The 19,720-nt window shown below is 40.7% G+C and overlaps 1 protein-coding gene across 1 annotated transcript in view; it reads right to left on the bottom strand.

Moving 5' to 3' along the window:
- pcp4b (Purkinje cell protein 4b) overlaps positions 1 to 18,044 on the bottom strand; it is a 36,098-nt gene extending 18,054 nt beyond the window's left edge. The window contains exon 1 of the mRNA XM_051399195.1: positions 17,923 to 18,044. Within this exon, the coding sequence (XP_051255155.1) occupies positions 17,923 to 17,931 (9 nt within the window). The 5' untranslated portion in view covers positions 17,932 to 18,044. The remainder of the gene's footprint in view (positions 1 to 17,922) is intronic.
- Positions 18,045 to 19,720: the final 1,676 nt, after the last annotated feature.

Here is a 19,720-nt window from a genome sequence, read left to right as displayed (position 1 = left end):
AAGGCTGTACTGGATAACTGGACTATATGTACTAATAAATTCTGTTTTTGTAAAATTTGTTGTTGTTGATTTGCCCCAAACAGACTTGAAATGGATGCACAATATTTGTGTATCTGTGCCAGGTAAATACACCTTTAGAAGTAGGTGGATTTGTATTTTGTATTTTTCAAACTTTTGGACAGAGTCAAGTTGGCTGTCTTTATGCTAAGCTAAGTTAAGCTTACCATCACCTGGTCCTAGCTCCAAATTGCATGGACAGATACTAGAGTGGTATCAATCTTCTCATCTAACTCTCAGCAAGAAAATGAATAGGCATACTTCCAAAATGTAGACCTCTTTCTTTAACATTTTGATGTAATACATGGCAACACTTGACAGAAAGACAAATACATTTACAGAAGATAAAATGGCTGTTATTTTGTATATTTAATCTACAAGCACACTACCATACTGTCTTGTTAAGGTTTGTTTTTTCCTTTGGTTCTTATCATCGGGCCTTGACAAGACCTTGGTGTTTTACCTTTTGTAAAAAATATGAAGGAAAAGTTATTATTATTGTATTGTATTTCAATCAAGAATTTTAAATTGATTGTTTTTTTTTTATTCCACCTTTAACAAATTCAGAGGGAAAGCACTGGGAAGTTGGCACGGTAACAAAACAGATCAAGGAAATTGTTTCATTTAGGTAGCATGTATCTGGCTGCCTCCTGGGGGATTTAGCTCTCACCGCAACCTTTTCACAGCTATTCCCCACTTGTTCAAAGGTTTCCCATTTGGTCACGTCAGAAGGGTTTCCATGCTTTAATAGCTGAGGAGTCGAGAAGGCATCGTGTTATGTGTCCTCTTTTCTGAGCTTCTCTTTCTGCATTATTAATCCGATGCTTTCAATGAATTTCAAACAGTGTGTGCAGTGCTTTGATGCTGCGGAGAGGGTTGGGTGGTGGGGGGCGTTGAAGCATCCTTGCAAGCTCCAAGCACAACACACCCGTGCCTTTTGGGAAGAAATGTCTAATGTGAGGTTGGTCTTTGATGCAATTCTGAATTTTGTTTAAAAAATAAAAAATAAAACTTGAAGTGCGTGTATGTGTATACAGCACTGAATTTTATGTTTACCTGTCAGGCTAATCAGACTTATACCTGTTCTCTCTTTTCATTTGTCTGTCAGGAAAAAACCTGAAGTGAAACGACTTATCAAATTGCTTTGTGGTGTCACACCGCTGAGCTCTCTTCCGGCCCCCCTGCAGCTCCAAACAAATATCGGAGCTAGATAAGAGCGCAGTTTTGTTCTTCCCTGTTACTAATCCCAGTTCAAAGAGAAAAGCTAAGTCTCTCCATCAGCCTCTTGTAATGGCCATGAAATGAACTGGTGCTTGCGTTGGAGCTACAGTAGCTGCTCCTTCACAACGCACTAATGTAGCGCCAAAAAAAACCCAGCACCAACTGAGTGAGAGAGAGAAGACCAGTCAGTCCACAGTCCAATACATCTGCCCCCTCTGCAAACAAAAACTCCCCTCAAGCTCATCTGCTTACTCATGCTTTTGAAGATATCATGTTGATGTAACTTTGCAGTACTGTTGCAGAAAGATTAATATTACACGCAGGGACCAAGTGCAAAGGCTATATAGTTTGGCTTTTGCATCATTTAAACATTCCCATAGGCCTATAAAAAGATTCTGAGGCATGAGAAAGCAGCCTGATCCATATTTTTTAGACCAATGTCCTACATGTTCTGATTCTTATAACCTATTTTAACTATTTTATGTCTATAATAAATGATGCATGCATACCTGAGTCTCATCTCTCATTTTAGATTTGTTGTTAAATACCAGTTCATACTTCTGATGCTTGGTGAAAATCTCTTTATCCTAATAAATATATTAACTAAAAATCACCTCCTAGTTTGTCGCTTGATGAGCGTAGAGGCGGAATCATCATTTGAGGTGATGTTAATCCTCTAAACTAATAGGGTTGCAACTATTATTTTTTTTTATCAGTTAATATGCTGATTATTTTCTAAATTCATCTATTAATTGTTTAGTCTATAAAATGGCTCAGTGTTTCCCAACGGTGCCTTTAATCAACTGTGAGGGGAGCTCTAATACAAAATGCTAACATTAATGACTAATGATTTCAGTTCAGCTTGAGGATTCTGTGGTAAACAAACATTTGTTCATATACTGAACATGTGTACTGAAATGTTTTTAAAAAAGTTTTATTCACTGATAGTAAAATAACATTATGACCAACAAAATTAGAGTTATAAGGTTTTTAACGAGAGTACTCCATGGTGCCTTTGAATCTCTCCTATGAGATTACAACACTACATGTAAGCACTGCTCGGCCATGATTATGTTATACTCAGAACGGGCTCTGCTGGGTTTAACAGGTTACAACTTGGCTTAAATACAAGACGTGACTGGAGGTCATTTTGTTTATGGCAAGGGAGCTCAGCTCAGTGCAGGGCTGATGAGAAACTATAACACTCCCGAGGGCAGCGGAGTGAGGAATAACCATTACGGCTGAGCAGCTCTGGGGCCGAGCCAAGTGTAAATTGCAATAACAGCAGCTCGATTAGTGAGATTTCTGAGGAGGGAAAGGGGCTATCCTCACTCTGCAGATAAAGACAAATACACACTCGCACACAACAAATCAGCACACCTGTGGACACATCAGGACGTACACAAGCACACACAGATGCACACAGCAAGAAGGAGAAACAAGAAGATGCAAAAACCCAATCAAGCAAAAGAAAGAAAAACAGTAATCACATGACGCTGACAAGGGAGATGGAGAGCAGAGAGATACATATTGTTCCTCTCATTCATCATTAACAGACTCAGAGGGACACAAGGTCAACAAACAGTGTTTTGATGTGATGTGTGTGTTTTTGTGTGCCTTGAGGTGGAATACACACACACACACAGAGCAGAACTACTGTAGCATACTGCCTGCAAACTCCACAGTGGCTTCATCAAAATTCATGCCTCTAGGCTTTCAATTAGGATACTTCAAGGGGAAAACATAAAACACACACACACACACACACACACATACATACATACATACATACATACATACAGACGGACAAGGATACATGCACACACACTCTCACAAACATAGGGTGAGTCAGGCAGAAAAGATTCAGTGTGCATAATCTGTAAGCACATTTTCAAATCAGAGAAATGTAAATATGTTTTTATCTCTGATTGGGCATTCATCAGGGAAGTGAGGAGGTTTTTTAGAGAGGATCCTTTAAAACATCTTTCTCCTCTCATTCTGCTGAGAGCGAGCTCTTTATTTCCCTCAGAGAGCCAAACATGGTTATCTGCCCTGCAGAATAGGATGCTGGAGGCAAACTGCCTCTTTGCACCCGACGTTAGTGTGATCCTGTTTTAAGTTCATGTGTGGTAAAGTGGAAATTAAATTCACTAAACTCTATTTCTGTTTCAGTGGAGGTCAAGATTAATATGCACTGAAGCCTTAAAATCAAGACTGCACTTTGCATGTGGTTACGCCTTAATATCCACATGAACATGCCCTTCATACTAGTCTCATTATTCAACAATATAAAATGGTGTAATGCTGCAATTAACAACCAGTATGAGGTGATCAGTGAGGTTACTGGAGGAAGTCTCTCTTATGTATATGCAGTAAAGCTACAGCCAGCAGCCAGTTAGCTTGGTTTAGCATAAAGACTGGAAACAGAATGAAACTCTGTTCAAAGACTTTCTTTTTAAAAACTCTTAAACTCACTAATTATATCTTCTATTTTTAATCTCTACAAAAACCTCTCTCTAAGGATAACAAGTTGTAGTATTTCGGAGGGGTTATGTGTTTGACTATTAATTAGTTGTACGCAGTAACTTCCAGGAGTCTCCAATGGTTTCCCAGGAAACACTTTAACGAGACATTTTTACACTTTAGTTTGTGTACAGAATAAACAAAGACATGCTGTGTTAGTTAGTGAGCTTTAGAGGTGCGGGTGGGAAGATTATGTTACCCCTGTTTTCAGTCTTTATGTAAAGCTAACTGACTGCTGGTGTAACATATGCAGGGTTGGGTGGGTTACTGATACAATTACTAATTATCTGTTAAAAACGTGTAGTCAGTAACCTAATCTAAGAATCATAAAAGTAACGTTACTTGAATGTACTTTCCACTGGATTACCTCTATAACAAATATGCAAATAAAAACAAGAGAAAATAAATATCAAGAAAATGACTTTTACATATTCTATAAGAGATTAGAACAATGAAACCTTACCAACATTCATAGTGTCAACAATGTGTCCTCTGCTAAGAGTATTTTTTGGCTTTTATTGCCTTTATTTGATAGTGACAGCTGAAGACAGACAGGAAAGGGGGGCAGAGAGAGGGGATGACACGCAGCAAAGGGCTGCAGGTTGGATTCGAACCCTGGGCTGCTGCAGCGAGGACTCAGCCTCGGTACATGGGATGCCAGCTCTACCGACTGAGCTAACTGGGCGCCCCTGCTAAGTGTATTTTTAAAGAAAAACTTGCTTTTCATTAAACAAATTCAGGCAGTAGCCTGAATACCATTTTCCCAGCTGGAAGGCAGAACTTGCACTATACTGTGTTCCCTTTTCTGCTTTAATGAAAAAACAACAGTGAAATTTCCACCCAGTAAAAGCATTTTTTCACTAGAGGCCATGATAATGAATTGGCAACTGTAAGATAAGCTATGATTTCTCTGAGACCAGAGTGGTGTGAGACTCTGAAAGTGTAATGTGCATGGCAGTATATAACGTTCTTTATTTTTAAATGTATTTTTTTAAATTGTAGTTCTGCTAATCCCCATTCTTGTACTTTTTTCTGCAACTATTACTGTTTTTGTATCCTGATTATGTAACTCTGATACATGTTACTCTGTAACTCCCCAAGCCTGGTTATAAGGAAGAGTACAGTTCCATGTGATACACTGATCGTGAGATGCTTTGCAACATCAACACTTTGATTTAACACACTGACATGGAGCAATACACGTGGGGTTAAAGGACCCTTGGGACAGGTTTGTATCATTCATGGCAGTTCAGTATGTAATGCTGCTGCCTCTCTTCGTTCAGCATATGGAGAATGCTGCTCTGTAGAAAGCCTGCACAGTAAAACACTGTTTCCCTTTTGATCCTGTAACCTTCTGCCTCTTCAGCTCTTCAGAAATCAGCCTGCTCATCCTCACTGTGCAGGCAGTGGGAGTGGGGCACGAGTGTGTGTGTGTGTGTGTGTGTGTGTGTGTGTGTGTGTATGTGTGCGCTCTTTACTACAAGGGTTTTCAGTGTGTGTGTGTGTGTGTGTGTGTGTGTGTGTGTGTGTGTGTGTGTGTGTGTATGTGTGTGTGTGTGTGTGTGTGTGTGTGTGTGTGTGTGTGCACTTTTGTCTGCTACAGACCACTCATCAGTATGAGCTCCATTGGCAGTTACATAAACCATACTGTCATAAAGGCTACAGGGCATACTGAAACACTGCCAAATCAGTGCTGGGTCAATAACTCCCCACTGCAGATTTTTTGGATTTTCTTTCCTTTGTTGGGCGGCCAGTACACGTCTGGTTGAAAGTGAGGAGGAAGTGGGTGGGTTCTTACTGTTGCGGTGCAGCACAGAGGTCAGTAATTACCCTGAAACATAATTACTGACTTGTCCTGGGACCTTTTTCTCTGAAAAGACAGACAGTAGTTTGACCACAGTAATTAGAATATAAAGAAAGCCTTGTGAACGGCACAGAGAAGCATGAATTAAAGTTGAAATGCATATATACGTATAGTCAGTCCAGATATGCACCTGGCACGTGCCAAATGCCACAGGCTAAAGGAAAATGGCCTGCTATTTAATGGTGAAATTATTTTCCACAGTCTATACACCTACTGTGGGTTTTTGAAGAAATAATGCAATTTTTTCAAGTGCTCCTGTTAATCTCCATGCTGACTGTAGGTGTGGAAATGACACTGAGATGAAGGTAGGTTGATATCTTTTACAATCTACAAGTCAAATGTCAACCATCTCCAGGCTTTTCTCCTCAGTGGAGCCTTGGGGGTAGGTAGAGCGAGTCAGCAGGGGGAAGAGGAAGAGATGCTGATTTGCTTGTCATAAACATCAGCTGTTTGACTGTGAGTGGCGATGCTGGGACCTTGGCACAGTCTGCCTGGCGAACCGCAAGGCACAAAAACTCAGCTGCACACTTCCCATTTCCTCTGTGGCAGCCAGGATTCCTGAGGTGACACTCTGCTGAAGTGAACAGTTGTCACATCCTGACGCTGAAGATGATCTCCCTCTCATACAAACTCTTCTGGTTTCATGAACTGCGTATTTGCAAAGTGGTAGCAGCTACTCTACTGCAGCCGATGTTTCCTCGACACAATGCTCACGCCTGTCAGTGTGTGAGAAATGCATTCAGTTGTTTATGCTTCCTTTGTATTTCTCTAAGGTTCAGGCTAGGGAGGGCTTTAGGTAAAATTATGAGTCTAAGCAAAAACCAGGCCAGCTGTCATGCAACCAAGGAGCCGTCCCCAGAAAATCTGTGATCAAACCGCTCACACTGACTCACTAACATCTTTTCTTCTTCTTTTTTTTTTAATCTACCATTTTTGGGGAGAAGTTTTGCACTGCAGCAGTAAAACTTTCAGTTCACATAATGTGGCCGACACCAAGCCAAGAAGTGCTAATGCCTTCATGCCCCAGAAAAGCCTTAAATCACAAAACTACAAACAACCCCAAGAATAAAAAATTATTTGTTTTCATCTTAATACAGCGGGTGCTGTGGTGAAAACAATAACTTGATTCACAGGATTTTCCACAGAGAAAAGAGATGGGGGAAGGAAAGAGAGACAAGGAGAGAGGGAAGAAACAAATTACAGCTCCTCTTCAAATTATTCTTTCAAACTCCCGTCTGTTACACAACTTAATGTGCCTTGAAATTGGCGAGATTACATTTTTTGCCATTTCTTTCATTAGTGTGTGTGTTGCCTATGTCTGGGGATTGGTTTCTTTACGTTGGGATTCTATAGCGCGCTGCCACGGAGCACGTTGCAGTCATGAAAGGAGCAACAAACTAACCAGCAGGCCAGTAAATAGATGAGGGAGTTCCCTGTGATCAGCCAGGGTTTTGGTTCAATCAGCCAGCTCATTTACAGAAGCGGTGCAGCGGGTTAAAGTACTTCTCTCTGCTACAGATTTAATCATGTGGTGAGAGTGAGAATCTGTTTTTCACTTAAATCACAATACAAACAATCTGCCAGTGAGGTGAGATAGCAATACTTGTTTTCACAGCAATTTCCCTTGGCTCAAGAATGTACAAAAATGAAGTGGATTCAACAGATGTTGACAAGATTTCACTTAATTTAAAGGTATAGTTTGACATTTTGGGAATATGCCTATTTGCTTTTCTTGCTGAGAGTTAGATGAGCAGAACAGCTATCCTGGCTCTGTTCAAAGATAACAAACCTACCAACCCCTCCCAGAACAGGAGACTCAACTGAAATAAATAATTTTATTTTCTTAAACCATGCTGCCTTTTCTTGGTTCCTGTTGCAAACTGAATAAAAACTTAGCTTAAGATCCACACATGAAGAATGAACTGTTTCCAAGCCCTGAAGGTGCTCAGAATAACAGAGAAATCTGAACATTAACAGTTCCATGAAAGTGTGACTAGGTCAAAAGCTCTGGAACAAGCGGTCGCTAAATCTTAGTCTAACTGTAGCATGTGTTGATTGAGTTCACTAAGTAACATCATGGCGTCCTGGATGTGAATGTAGCCCTGACCTTTGTGGCACATCATCACTGTCTCTCACCTCTGTGCACTGCTTCAGAAAACTCAAAGTCATTCTTCTTCCCCGTGAAAGATGCTATTTTAATCTGGGCAGCTGAAGTTGCTGTCAGATGGCGGTTTCTTGTAGCTTCTTGGCTTAACTCTGTTGCGTGGGACCTTGAAGCATCGCTATTTGTAGCAGATGAGAATGAGAAAATCAATATTGTGGATCCCGAAAGCTTCTTAGTTTGTTAATCTGTAATAGCTGATTCATAAGCATGGCTGGCATAATGCAATGATTGATGTTTTGGCTTCGGCTACTTCATCTGGCTCAGCAACACTGACCATTTTGGGCTCGAGAGCTAAGACCCAGAGAGACTGGCTTGTTTAGAGGCAGGCCAGCTTGTTGGCGGGCGACTCTGTTGCTCCATTCCGGTGCCAAGCGCCCATCAGCTGTGAGGGGGGTCCACGTGACACAGAGAGTGCACACTATGTAACCAGGCGACCCAGATAGCGCTCCAGTCTGCTTTTGTGGGCCAAGCAGCAGGAGAGTAGCTTTTCAAATGAACTTAAAAGAGCAAGGTGTTCAAATTAAGACCCTAATTATGAGGAATGATGAATCTATCCTCTGCTTGCGTTGTCCCATCAGAGACTGTCGGAGAGAAACATCTCACAGGTGAAGAGATATAATAATGTGTGTGGCTCATAGTTTGGATACTATTCAACTAAGATCTTCTCTCCATGCCGAGTGGATTCCTTAATGCAATTTGAAGTGTAGAGCTTAGTAACTACAATCAAAGCAGAGTGGTGGATGAAAATGAAGGGTGCAGGATTGGGAAAATAATTTAATAATAATGTTCATTCGTTTCTGAGGTTATTTTAAGACTTGGCAGCTTGCAGCGTCCAAGAGTTCCCTGCCACATGCAATAGCCATTAAGAATTTAAAAAAGCAGAAATAGGCCACAGACAATTCAAGCAGAAAGAACATAAGGCCAAACTGCCTCTTCTTCTTTTTGTGAAGTGTAGGAGAGAGATAAATGTCCTTCCACCAGCTCAGGATTATGAGCAGAATATTAAGGGTTCACTCCAACAAATGTATGTGAAGAGGAAACAACAGAAGCAACTAAAAGCTGCAGAAAACTGTCAGACTGACCTCTTCCTTTTTGGACTAACAGAGCAAACTATCCAACACGATTTGCCATTAAATGCTACCTCTCATGTTTAAATGCGGTTCTGAGGAACTCTCTTATGAAACAATTCCTCAAAAGCTGCTGTGAATTTCTAGTGACATCTGCAGAGGGCATGTGTTGGCGTCCCGGTTTGTGTCTGCTCAGTTGCTTTGAGAAAAGACAGTGATGGAAAAGACCTGCGGGATACGAGGGTCCTGTAGGATTTATATAGAAAGAAAGAGTTAAAGTTCATTAAGCACTAGTAATTATTCAATTTCGTGTCACTCTGTGTGTGTCTTAGTGTTCATCAGGAATACACACAGAACCGTTTTTATATTTGGCATCAATATCCAGGAGTATAAACAGTAGCATATGGATTTACTGGGCATCCAGGAGGCAGGTCAGTCCAGAATTAAATCAAGTGTTGCAATGTGATGACAGACGTTCACTGTCAGCTCATGATTTATGTCTGCTTGTCAAGTAAATCCACGTTTCAACTCAGTTTGTCTCATCCAAACGAGCCACTCGAGCTCCTTCAGAAATGAGCGCAGCAGTGAGGCTCCATTTAGTCCATAATGGAAAGAGAAGAGAATACCATCAATAAAGCTACAGTTCTTTACCCTAACCAGTCCAGCACAGTGATGCAGAAAGCTAATGCAGCTGTAATGACCTTCAAATATAAACACATACAGCCCACTGAAGGAAACATATTTATGTTAAAATGAATTCTGCTGTTCAGTTAATTCAAGTACTTGCAATTAGGATTAAGACACAGTAGTGCATATCAGTACAAAAATAAACACACCTTATAGTATGTGTTGTCTTACACCGTAAAAACAGCTAAGAAGTAAATATTTATTACAGGTTATCAATTACAATTTAAAATTTTTAAATTTCAATTAATCTTGATTTTAATCATACAGTATATTAAGAACACACAATGAACCTGGCTCCCTCAAACTCTGAACAGTAAAAACCATGTTCAGTGTCCTGAATAAAAGGTTCAATCTGGAAATCAAACCTGGTTCAGAAAACTCACCAGCTGTTCTGCTCACACAGTGTCTGTTCGTGGTTGTCAGTGCATCCGAAAAAGGGAAGACCAAATTGTCTTTTGACTTAAGCCTGAACATTACCAGAAAACCTCACAATTAGGCTCTCCATCGCAGCTGCCATACTGTCTCCACAGAAACAGTTCTAACGTTCATTCTCCTTCCTGGACACCCACAGAGCTAAGTATGAACACAATCTAAGAGAAAAGCAGTTAAAGTTTCATCCTCAATTATTTAATATCTTGTTCTTCCCTCCCCTACCTTGTCAAAGCCATTGTGAGAGAGAGAGACACATACAGGAAGAGAGTGTGTGCTAGTGGGGGAATGAGTACTGAAGGGAAAAGCAAGGTGAGCAGACTAAAGTAGTTTGTAAGTTAAGCAGTGAATTAAGTAAATAAGAAAACTTCAATTAGAAAAGGGTTCACTGTTGTTGTTTTTATGTAACTTTCAAATGTTTTAATAAATGAGTGTATGGTGAAGTAAATGGAATTTATTCTTTTGTTTTTGTTGTTTACCGTGGTAGATAATACTGCCTTATACCAATTTATTTTCAGATATCAGAAGGAAAGAAAATGCTCTGCCAGCTAACATAATGACATATTGACCACTACGGCAACATGTAATACCATCTACGCAGTGACTGCATTCCTTTTAATCAAAAGAAAAATGACTATAAGAACACTAATACAGCACACGAAGGAGGTGTTTATGAAGGAAATATTACACGCGTTCATACTAACAACTGAGCCTCAAGAGAACATTGATAGATCACTGCAGGAATTAAACAGGCTACATGATATTCGTGTGCCTCCACCAAGATTTTTCCATTTGTCCAGATATCTAAACTGGGGGACCCTGCAGTCACAAACCTGTTCCTGTAACCTCCTCACTTATTACATTGGCCTGCAGACCCCTGCAGTCCCTGAAGTGTTATTTTCAGCTTCAAATCTGCAGAGTGTGATTCTGTAATGATTTTGTGGGAGGTAAATTTGCAGCGTGCAGCAGTAATGTCACTCTGTTAATTCAGCCCTTCCCCACCCACTCCACTCATAAGGTGAATGACTTAAACACACCGGCACACACACGGTGCACTATTGCTGACATTGCTGAAAATGTGTGATTTACACGACTGGGGCGCGCGTACAGAACAAAGATGACTATGATGCCTGTTATCATACATTAACACATTTTATGGTTGTCAAACTGTCCTTTCACATCCCAATCTGTTGTGTTACAATTTGAACAGTCAAATGTTAATGTTCAACAATAACGTTCAGTGTTTGATCCTTTTTTCAGCGTTTCAATACAATTTTTCATCCATGTAGAAAGCAGAAAGTTAAAGAGGATTTCTCCATACATGTAGTTTAATCTGACAGCAGCCCATCCATCAGCCACAGGATGAAGAGAGCTCTGTAAACACCTTCCAAAGCACTTGACCAAAGCAACGGGCTTAATAAAGATGTCAATTTATTTTATTGATTCACTTTACATTGCAATCCGTGAGGCTGAGGAACAGGGATCCATCAGCCCTCTGTACACAGCTGGTGAATTTATGGCTGCATAATAATCAGACAACAGCCACACATGCATTACAAAAACTGTTTTCATTCCAGTCATTTAACCACCCTAGTGTGTAATAGTTTCACTCTGCCTTCGGCACCAATCCAAGTGATTTATGACGCTGCAGTTGAGTAAATTGCCATTCATATCTTCTTTGCTGTTGATAAGGATTGTGTTGGTTGATAAAGTGTTTGTTGATTAGACTCCCGGAGGAAACCTGATATGAATCAACATTAAGATAATGAACATGCTAATAGTGTTGATATAATTGTTTTATAATATAATATATATAACAGAATTATTTGAACTGTTTAAAGATGCTTTAATAGGATTTATCTTTATATTTATATGTGTATATACACAGATCAGCCATAACATTATGCCCACCTGGGCACCCTGGTGGTCATGGTGTTATCTAGCCTCATACACAACAAACTGTGATGCACTGACACCTTTCTATCAGAACCAGTGTTTGATCTACAGTAGCTCGTCTCTTGTCGTCCGCACACGGGCCAGCCTTGACTGTGCCAGTGCACTCAGGTGTGTCTGGGGGCATGTGGGAGGGGAACAGGGAGCTGAGGGCAGGCTTTGTGTCCAACGTGTATGCATGAGAGTAGTGGATTGAAGAACAATATGTAGGTTCCATTGTCAAGGTACAACCAGAGTACACTGGCTATACGGAGACACACCTCAGACAATTCCAAAACACCAGCAATGTAAAATGTCAATTTCAGAGTCAAAATGTCAACAAAAGAATCTGCCAACACTAATGTGACTGCCACATACGTGGTTCCTCACAGAAACCAGATAACGTGCAGCCCCTACCGGCCAGTGAGGAGTGAGCAGTAAATGGTGGTATAAAAGAGAGCAGTCAATAAAATAGGTTTAAACATTGTGAATCACCACAACCACCAGAGGTCCTTGAGCAAACTCATAAATGTGCACAAAAATGATTGGGCTGATGGGTCCAGTAATAAGCGAGATTAGCTGTGGACAAACACACAGACAGACACACACATGATCCCCTCATTGCAGTCCATTATAACAGCAGTGACAGGCTGACAGCAATTAATCGCAACTGGGTGAGTGTTTATATCTGCAAGTTTACATTTTAGTCCATTTACAAAGCCAAGTCAATTTAACTCTGTGCACCATTAGGATGAAAAACAATCTCTCCAAGTGTGGTCCATCTGCCTGTGGGACAGTAAACAAGAATCTGGCTGACAATGTTGGAGGTTGTGACCCAGCAGATCTGCACAATCCACAATAGTCCCCTAATCTAGCAGAACATGCTCTAAAGCTGCTTAATATTTGAACGTAGGGACAGACCAGTTCCTGGTGTAGGGTTACCAATCTGGAGGGAATAGGAAGGACTTATCTTTTGGCTTTTGCTAAGCATAAATGCTGATTTCTACCCTCAGATACAGGGCGCATTTCAAGAATTGAGCACCTCATCTACTCATGATAAAACCGGCTGGTGTACGTTTTTTAATCAGATGGAGAACAGATGCTTAAACTCTGAGGTGAAAAGTGTTGGAGAGCTCCAAAAGAGATCATCTGCCCCTGATAATGACCTCAAATGAAAATGGATGCCATCACTTTCACTGCTTTAATAAACACAATGTATAAAATTGCAGTGGGAAATAAATCCAATTTTGTCTGGAGACATTAAGACAGTGGATTTACTACAACTCCTGATGCAGTTCCTACACAAAGTCTCCTGAGAAAACAATCCAATCTGAGGACTGGGAATGTGACAGGAGAGAACTGATCAATAGAGAGTTGCCTCAAAACATGTGACAGTATTTGTTTGAAGTGTGAGGAGAAAATCATTTGGTCAAGAACAACAACACTATATGGAGAGCTACTGAAGACGAGTGCAGGAGCTGAGTGAAATTCAACAAATCTCACTAAAACACGTACCCAAGAAGCCTCTAACCATGGCATGCAGTACAGTACAATCAGCTCACTTTGCTAAATAAGCAAAGGTCTTACATCTCCCAAAACCTGTGAAGCTATTTAGAGTTCTTGATTTGCGCTGACTATTAATGCGATGACCTCATCGTTACATCCCCAGTCGGGGTTATTTCAGTCGAAGTATTTAGAGAAATTCCAATCTCTGCTTAAAGTGGATTAAACAGCTTTTTCTGTCAAATTTATGCCAAGTTCAGCCAAGTTCAAAGTAAGGCAGTGCTAATTCAGAGTAGCCTAAACATTGCAACTGATTTCTCACTGCAGACAACCAAAGGATTTTTTTTTTTATCATTAAAAACCCTAAATCTCCAAAGAAGCAAAGAAGTACTTAAAGGAATGATCTGGCAGCCAATCAAGGCTACATTTATGCTAATTTCTAATCAAGCTAATTAGCATTTGTGTCCATTCCCAGATGGGCAATCTTGTTAAAAAATGTTGCAGGTCATAAAAATGAATGCATGAAAATGAATTAATACGCATACATACAACTTTCCTTCTACTTTCTTATAAACACACCCACCACATCTGTGTTGGTACATTAAGTTACTGCAGCATGATGCAACACTGATTTGGTGTTAATTAGCACAGAGCAGAATATGGATGGGAGGTTCCAAAGCAAGATCAATAAGATCTAAGAATATCTTTGACTTAATTGTAGACACATGTCTTCAAAGTCTGAACTGAGAACTGCTTCTTCTGGCACTCCCCAAACACTGACGGAGCTCATGTGACCAGAAAACAAATTCTTATAGGAAGCTGCAGAATCTAGAGATTGGCAGCTGTCGTGTGAGCTTTTTTAGCTTGAAGACGGCTTAGTTATGAGTCAGTGAGTGCAGGAAAATAACGGCAGAGTGCAATTTGGTGGTCCGAAAATACCTGTGAGTCAACATGAGTTCAAGCATCCTTGGAAAATGTTTTCATCAAATGTGCAGCAACTCTCCCACAGTGGCTTTTTTAGTGGAAAGTTATAGAAACACACCGACCACCTACAGGCAACTGTGAAAACTTCCAATCTCCATGTTAACTGGAAATAATCCTGCTGTCTTTGCATTCTTCATTAGTGTTTTGAACAAATGACGGGATATTGCTTTGTTGATGTTTCTTTGTGATTGGATTTAAATGTCATAGCAACAGAAGCACAGGCGTAATCAATATCATTAATTATGGCTGCATTACATTCAGGTGTGCTACTTCTAGGGTCAGGTCACCACGCTGCGTTCATGTCGTATCGTTAATTACTGTAAGTATGAGCCACAGAGTTGAAAGAAACATTCACATCAGCCTCAGAGTTAAAATTCTGAGTCAGAGATATTGAGCATTTCTAACAGTGACGACATCTTCCTCTTGGCGAAAAGAACTACAGGAAGTGTCTGGTTGGCAAAATAACTAACAAAACTGATTCAGCCAAATTAAAAGGAGCTATATACAGTTTGTATTCGGTTTCACATGTTAACAAATACGTATCCCTGCAAAGGTTGCTGATTTAGACTATTTTAACGACTACAATGCTAATGGGGGGGCTTAATCATCTTGGAATAATGCGTTCCCAGGGAGTGTTCCCAACCTCCTAGGTCAAAATAACGAGAGGCTTTCTTGTTGTTCCAATTCTGTCGATGATGTCGAATGCAGCATTACTCAGACAATGTGATCATTAATGTTATTAGCAACACCCGTGTTTTGCTTTAAAAACCCATTCAGAGAGGATTTTTTGGAGTTTGGCTGAATTTCACTGAGTCTGCTTCACGTCTGAATATCACAGTGTTGCTCTGTAATCCTTGACAATCAAAAACATGTCAAATCAGTGAACACAACAGCACAGAGAGGGAGCGAACGCAAACAGCAAGCTGTAGTTCAAATCCTCATGATGGTTAGTAACTTTGTCAGTAGCTTAAACTCTACTCTGAATGCGACAAAAAAAAGTATTAAAGTGTCTGAGTCAGACATTTTTCACCATCTGGAGCACCTGACAGATTTTCAGTCTCTCTTGTCAGCTTGTTCGTTCCTCCTTGACATGAGCACACTGACAGAAGTCAGACGCTTTAGGGACTAAGAGTGTTTGGTTGGATTGTTAAAGCTTTTTATGTTTTTGACTTGGATCATTTGGATCACAGAGAGAGAAAGCAAAAGGTAAAACTCTGAGATCTAGGGCTATAACTGTGAACTTGTTCTGAGCAGGTATGTGTAGATAAAGGGGAGAAAGAGGGAGGTGGAGAGAACAAGGGCAGAGCGTGTGCTGGGGCTGAGGGAGGGAGCGCTGCAGTGCTGACCACTGCGAGACTCATCCATCCAGAACATGCTGAGCTGCTCTGCTTCGGTTACTGGCTTCAAGTCAAGTTTGGAGACTGAATATGTTCATGACTTTGACTGAGAACAACTCCACTCTGCACAGTACTTGACAAAACATATCAACTCAGCAGGAAAAACCATTTCACATCCCCTCCACTGCCTCCTCCTCCTCTTCCCCCTCTTCACATTTGCACCAGGGCAATGTTATCCCTAAAATTACATTTCTTTTGACCAACAGGAGACAACAGCTTCTCTTTACTTTGGACATTATTACCAAACAAAAGGCTCAGGTGATTCTGCTACCGGCGAGGGATTCAATTATTCAGAGGCTGTTTTAGCTCCTGTTGTGTGTGCACCATGAATTCATCTTTTATTGAGGCAGCTGGTGAATGATTTGTTATACACAGCTTGCAGGGAAGAACGGAGACGACTGCTACAGATCCATTTGAGGGAATGACCGGCCACGTACCCACTAGGCTGCAGGATTGAACTGAACGCTGCCCTCTTAACCTGAAGGCTGCTGTCTGTGTGTTTGGACATTTTTTACCTGGGTAGAAGTGCTGCTGTTCCACTCTCTGTGGACCCAAACGACTCTTTAACAACTTATCCTTTGTGCACACATTTATGCCTTTTCCAATGTCAACACACACACACACAGGGATACACAAACACAATTTGCATTTGACACATACTTTTAAAAAGCAAATATATACCCACATATATGTACACAAATAAGACTACTCCCACATTTTACATCTTCTAAAATAAGAAAGTCCTTTTTTTCTTCAACGCTATGCTCTCGGTTTCAAAGCAGAATTTCAGCAAGCAAAATTTCCCTCAAGTACTGCTTGGTTTTTATTTTAAGTCAAACTATAATATTAATATTTGAGATTGGATGTGTTTGGACTCATGAACTGACTGAACTGGAAGCGAGTTGTCCACCTCCCTGCTGCGTAAAAGAGGTGTTTGCTGAACATCTTTGATGTCCCACAACCTGCTGACGGGTTTAAATATGTCACTGACAAATACTGACAACTAGGTGTCACTTGGATGCAGATAAATCTTACTGAAGTGTCACACTACTGACAAGCAAAAAAATAAGAGCATAAGCTTTTTATGAGAAATTATCACTTTTGAGGTGCTTGTGTCCAGGCTGCATCACTTTCGTAATATTTTGTAAAATACACCATGTCCTGACATTTAAAAACATGCATGATATTTCTTAAATTAGTGCCACAACTACCCAAAATGAAAACACTAACAGTGACATTAGCAGAATGAACTTTAGATTTTGTGCCGAATAAAAACAAAAATGTTAAAAAAGAGCTATTAATATCCTACTGCCTCCACATTAAAATGGATGGAGCTGGAACATCTGTGACTGCTGTGGGAAAACCTAACAGCAGTGTTCCCCTGTGGTCGTAGCTCTGCTGGGTTATTTATACTGAGAGATAAACCAATATACAGTTTGGTTGTATATTCACCTGCACCGCTACAATTTACTATCCACCACATGCTGACAAATAAATGTCAACAGGCTCACTGTATTCCTACAATATGAGACATTTTTAAATGACTAAGTTCTTCTCTCAAAATTAAAGACAAATAAAAACGGTTCACTTTTGTCACAATCAGCTTTTAAACTTCACATTTCTTCACAGTTCACATTGCGCTCAATCTTCGCCACGTTGTGATCCTCTTAGCAGTTCCCAGTCCTAGTGAAAGCACGCGGTTTAGTTCAAATCACTACTGAATGTGAAGTAGGTCTGGACCAGTGTAGTGAAAAATAAATAGCGTTATCTGTCGTAAATCCACTATATTGTCGCTTCAGGGTGGGTAGCCTACGGTACACTGATGCGCACTGGTGTTCCCTACACTGGTGCTGATCGGCGCACTTTGACAGCAGCTGTATAGTATCTGACACTCTGATGAATCATATCCCCACTTCAACACTTAATGTCGGATGAGAAACCTCATCAGTTAAGACAAATCCGTCGACAGCAGTAGCTCGCCTGGCTGTTAAATCTCTCATTAACGTCGTTTCCCTCCGCGCATTAGCGCGCAGATCGTGCGTAATTGGGGTTAATCCCGACGTGTCTTTGTTTTAAAACAGAAAATAGTCCTACCTCGCTCATGATGGACGGTAATGTCGAGGTTTCTCGGCTGCTTCCACTACGTGAGTTGCGGAATGAGAAGTTTCTGCAACAGTGGTCTTTAAAAGAGTGGCTCGCCGCGGACAGAGGAGCTTTATAAAGTGTTGAGCCCAACTACTCCATGTCATCACGTCACCAACAAACCAATAGGAATGCCGTGGGCAAATGTGTCTCCCAAGTCACCACCCAACTCCCTCAAATATTCATACGCTGTGTAAGCCCTTTTCATCATGATCAGCCAAACGGAGCTTCTCTCCTGTGGGTGAACACCAGCACACAGATGTGCGAGCGTTGGGAGGTATTTCATGCTCCAGTCATCATGTCATCAATAGAAATTGTTATTTCATTACATGTACCATTGTCACTCCCACCTGAGTGTGTGCACTTGTGCGTGAGTGTGAGCCTTATAACAAAAGCTTTAAAGTGAAATAATCTTTTGCCTTTCCCTTTCAAAGATGGGGATTTACAGTTTGCCATTTACTGTAACATAATGTGTGTGCTTCTTTTACTCTAAAGTGGCACCACTACAATGTTTATATAATGTTTCTACATTATCTTATATAGGTATTTTATTTTATTAAATGTGTTGTCATGTTTGCCTGGCATTCCCCTCACATTTACTGTAGGATTAATTGTATCTAGTAAAGGTTTACTGTGGTATAATAAGCGAATTAGATTTTCTCTGCTGAATTCTCTAATAACAGCGTGTTGAATTTATTGCATCAGAGACAGAGCGCCGCGTTTTAACTTTATTAAATTTCTTAGTTGAAAGAAAAAGTGGCAGTGATTTTTCAGAAAGAACAGTGCCTACAGTAATCCTGTTTCATCAATCTAACTCCACCCAGCCCTATCCATTCCCCCCTTTTCATTCCCTTCACCATCAATTTCATAAATTGAGGTAGCTATAAAATTGTTTCTCCTGAATCTATACATCCATTTATAAAATTCAGTACAGGCACACAAATGTAACATTAGCAAACAGCAGAAGGTAACCTCTAACTGGCGCCTCTAACATCTAAATGCTTTTGGACAAAGAGAAGCAGGACCTTATATTCACAAATCTGATGTGGATGCAACTTGAAGGCTGCTCAGCTTCCTCATGGTCTGTGACTGGAGTGCCAGTGAAGTCCCAGTGGAGTCTTGATGGATAGGAGAAGAGGAAGTCGATTACAAATGAAGCCTAACATCTCTGCTGCTCTGACCTGACCTGTGTGTCTCTGGGTGACTTTCAATGCGCCTGACAAGCTGGAGTGGATTTGGACTGAAAATTGCTTTGCGGTCTTTGTTCTGCAAAAATAGATAGTTGGAGAGAAGAAAGTAATTTTGTTTTGCCAAGTACAGCAGATGGTACTGACGTTTTTTGTGGAATCTTATGAAGTTAGCAGGACACAGCACAATCTGTGATGCCTGCAATGTAGTATTAGAGCTGAGCTAAATCTGTCCTTCACAGTCTACAGGACACCTGCAGGACATTAACTGCAGAGAAGTTAGAGACTCTGGTTCAATCACACGTGAGGAAGTTATCTGCAGGTCTTCAGTGCCTCAATAGTGTCGCTGTGTGCAGAAAACAGGAACTCAGATGCTAGAAGATCAGACTGAAGATGACACTGACGAAAGAGCCAACATCCACAGCAACAGCAGCAATTAAAAGGAAAAATTATCAGAGTCGAGAAGACGTTAAGAAGAAAAAGAACACAACTGCTTTTGTCCAGGGGTGTAGACAGCAGTGAAACATTTACGAGCAGGCATACTGTGGGTCAGCTAGTGGTGG

This window comes from Dicentrarchus labrax, unplaced genomic scaffold (assembly GCF_905237075.1).
Source record: "Dicentrarchus labrax unplaced genomic scaffold, dlabrax2021, whole genome shotgun sequence".
Classification (NCBI taxonomy): domain Eukaryota; kingdom Metazoa; phylum Chordata; class Actinopteri; family Moronidae; genus Dicentrarchus; species Dicentrarchus labrax.
Note: the sequence above shows the minus strand (reverse complement) of the source record. Positions and strands in the feature narration are given on the sequence as shown.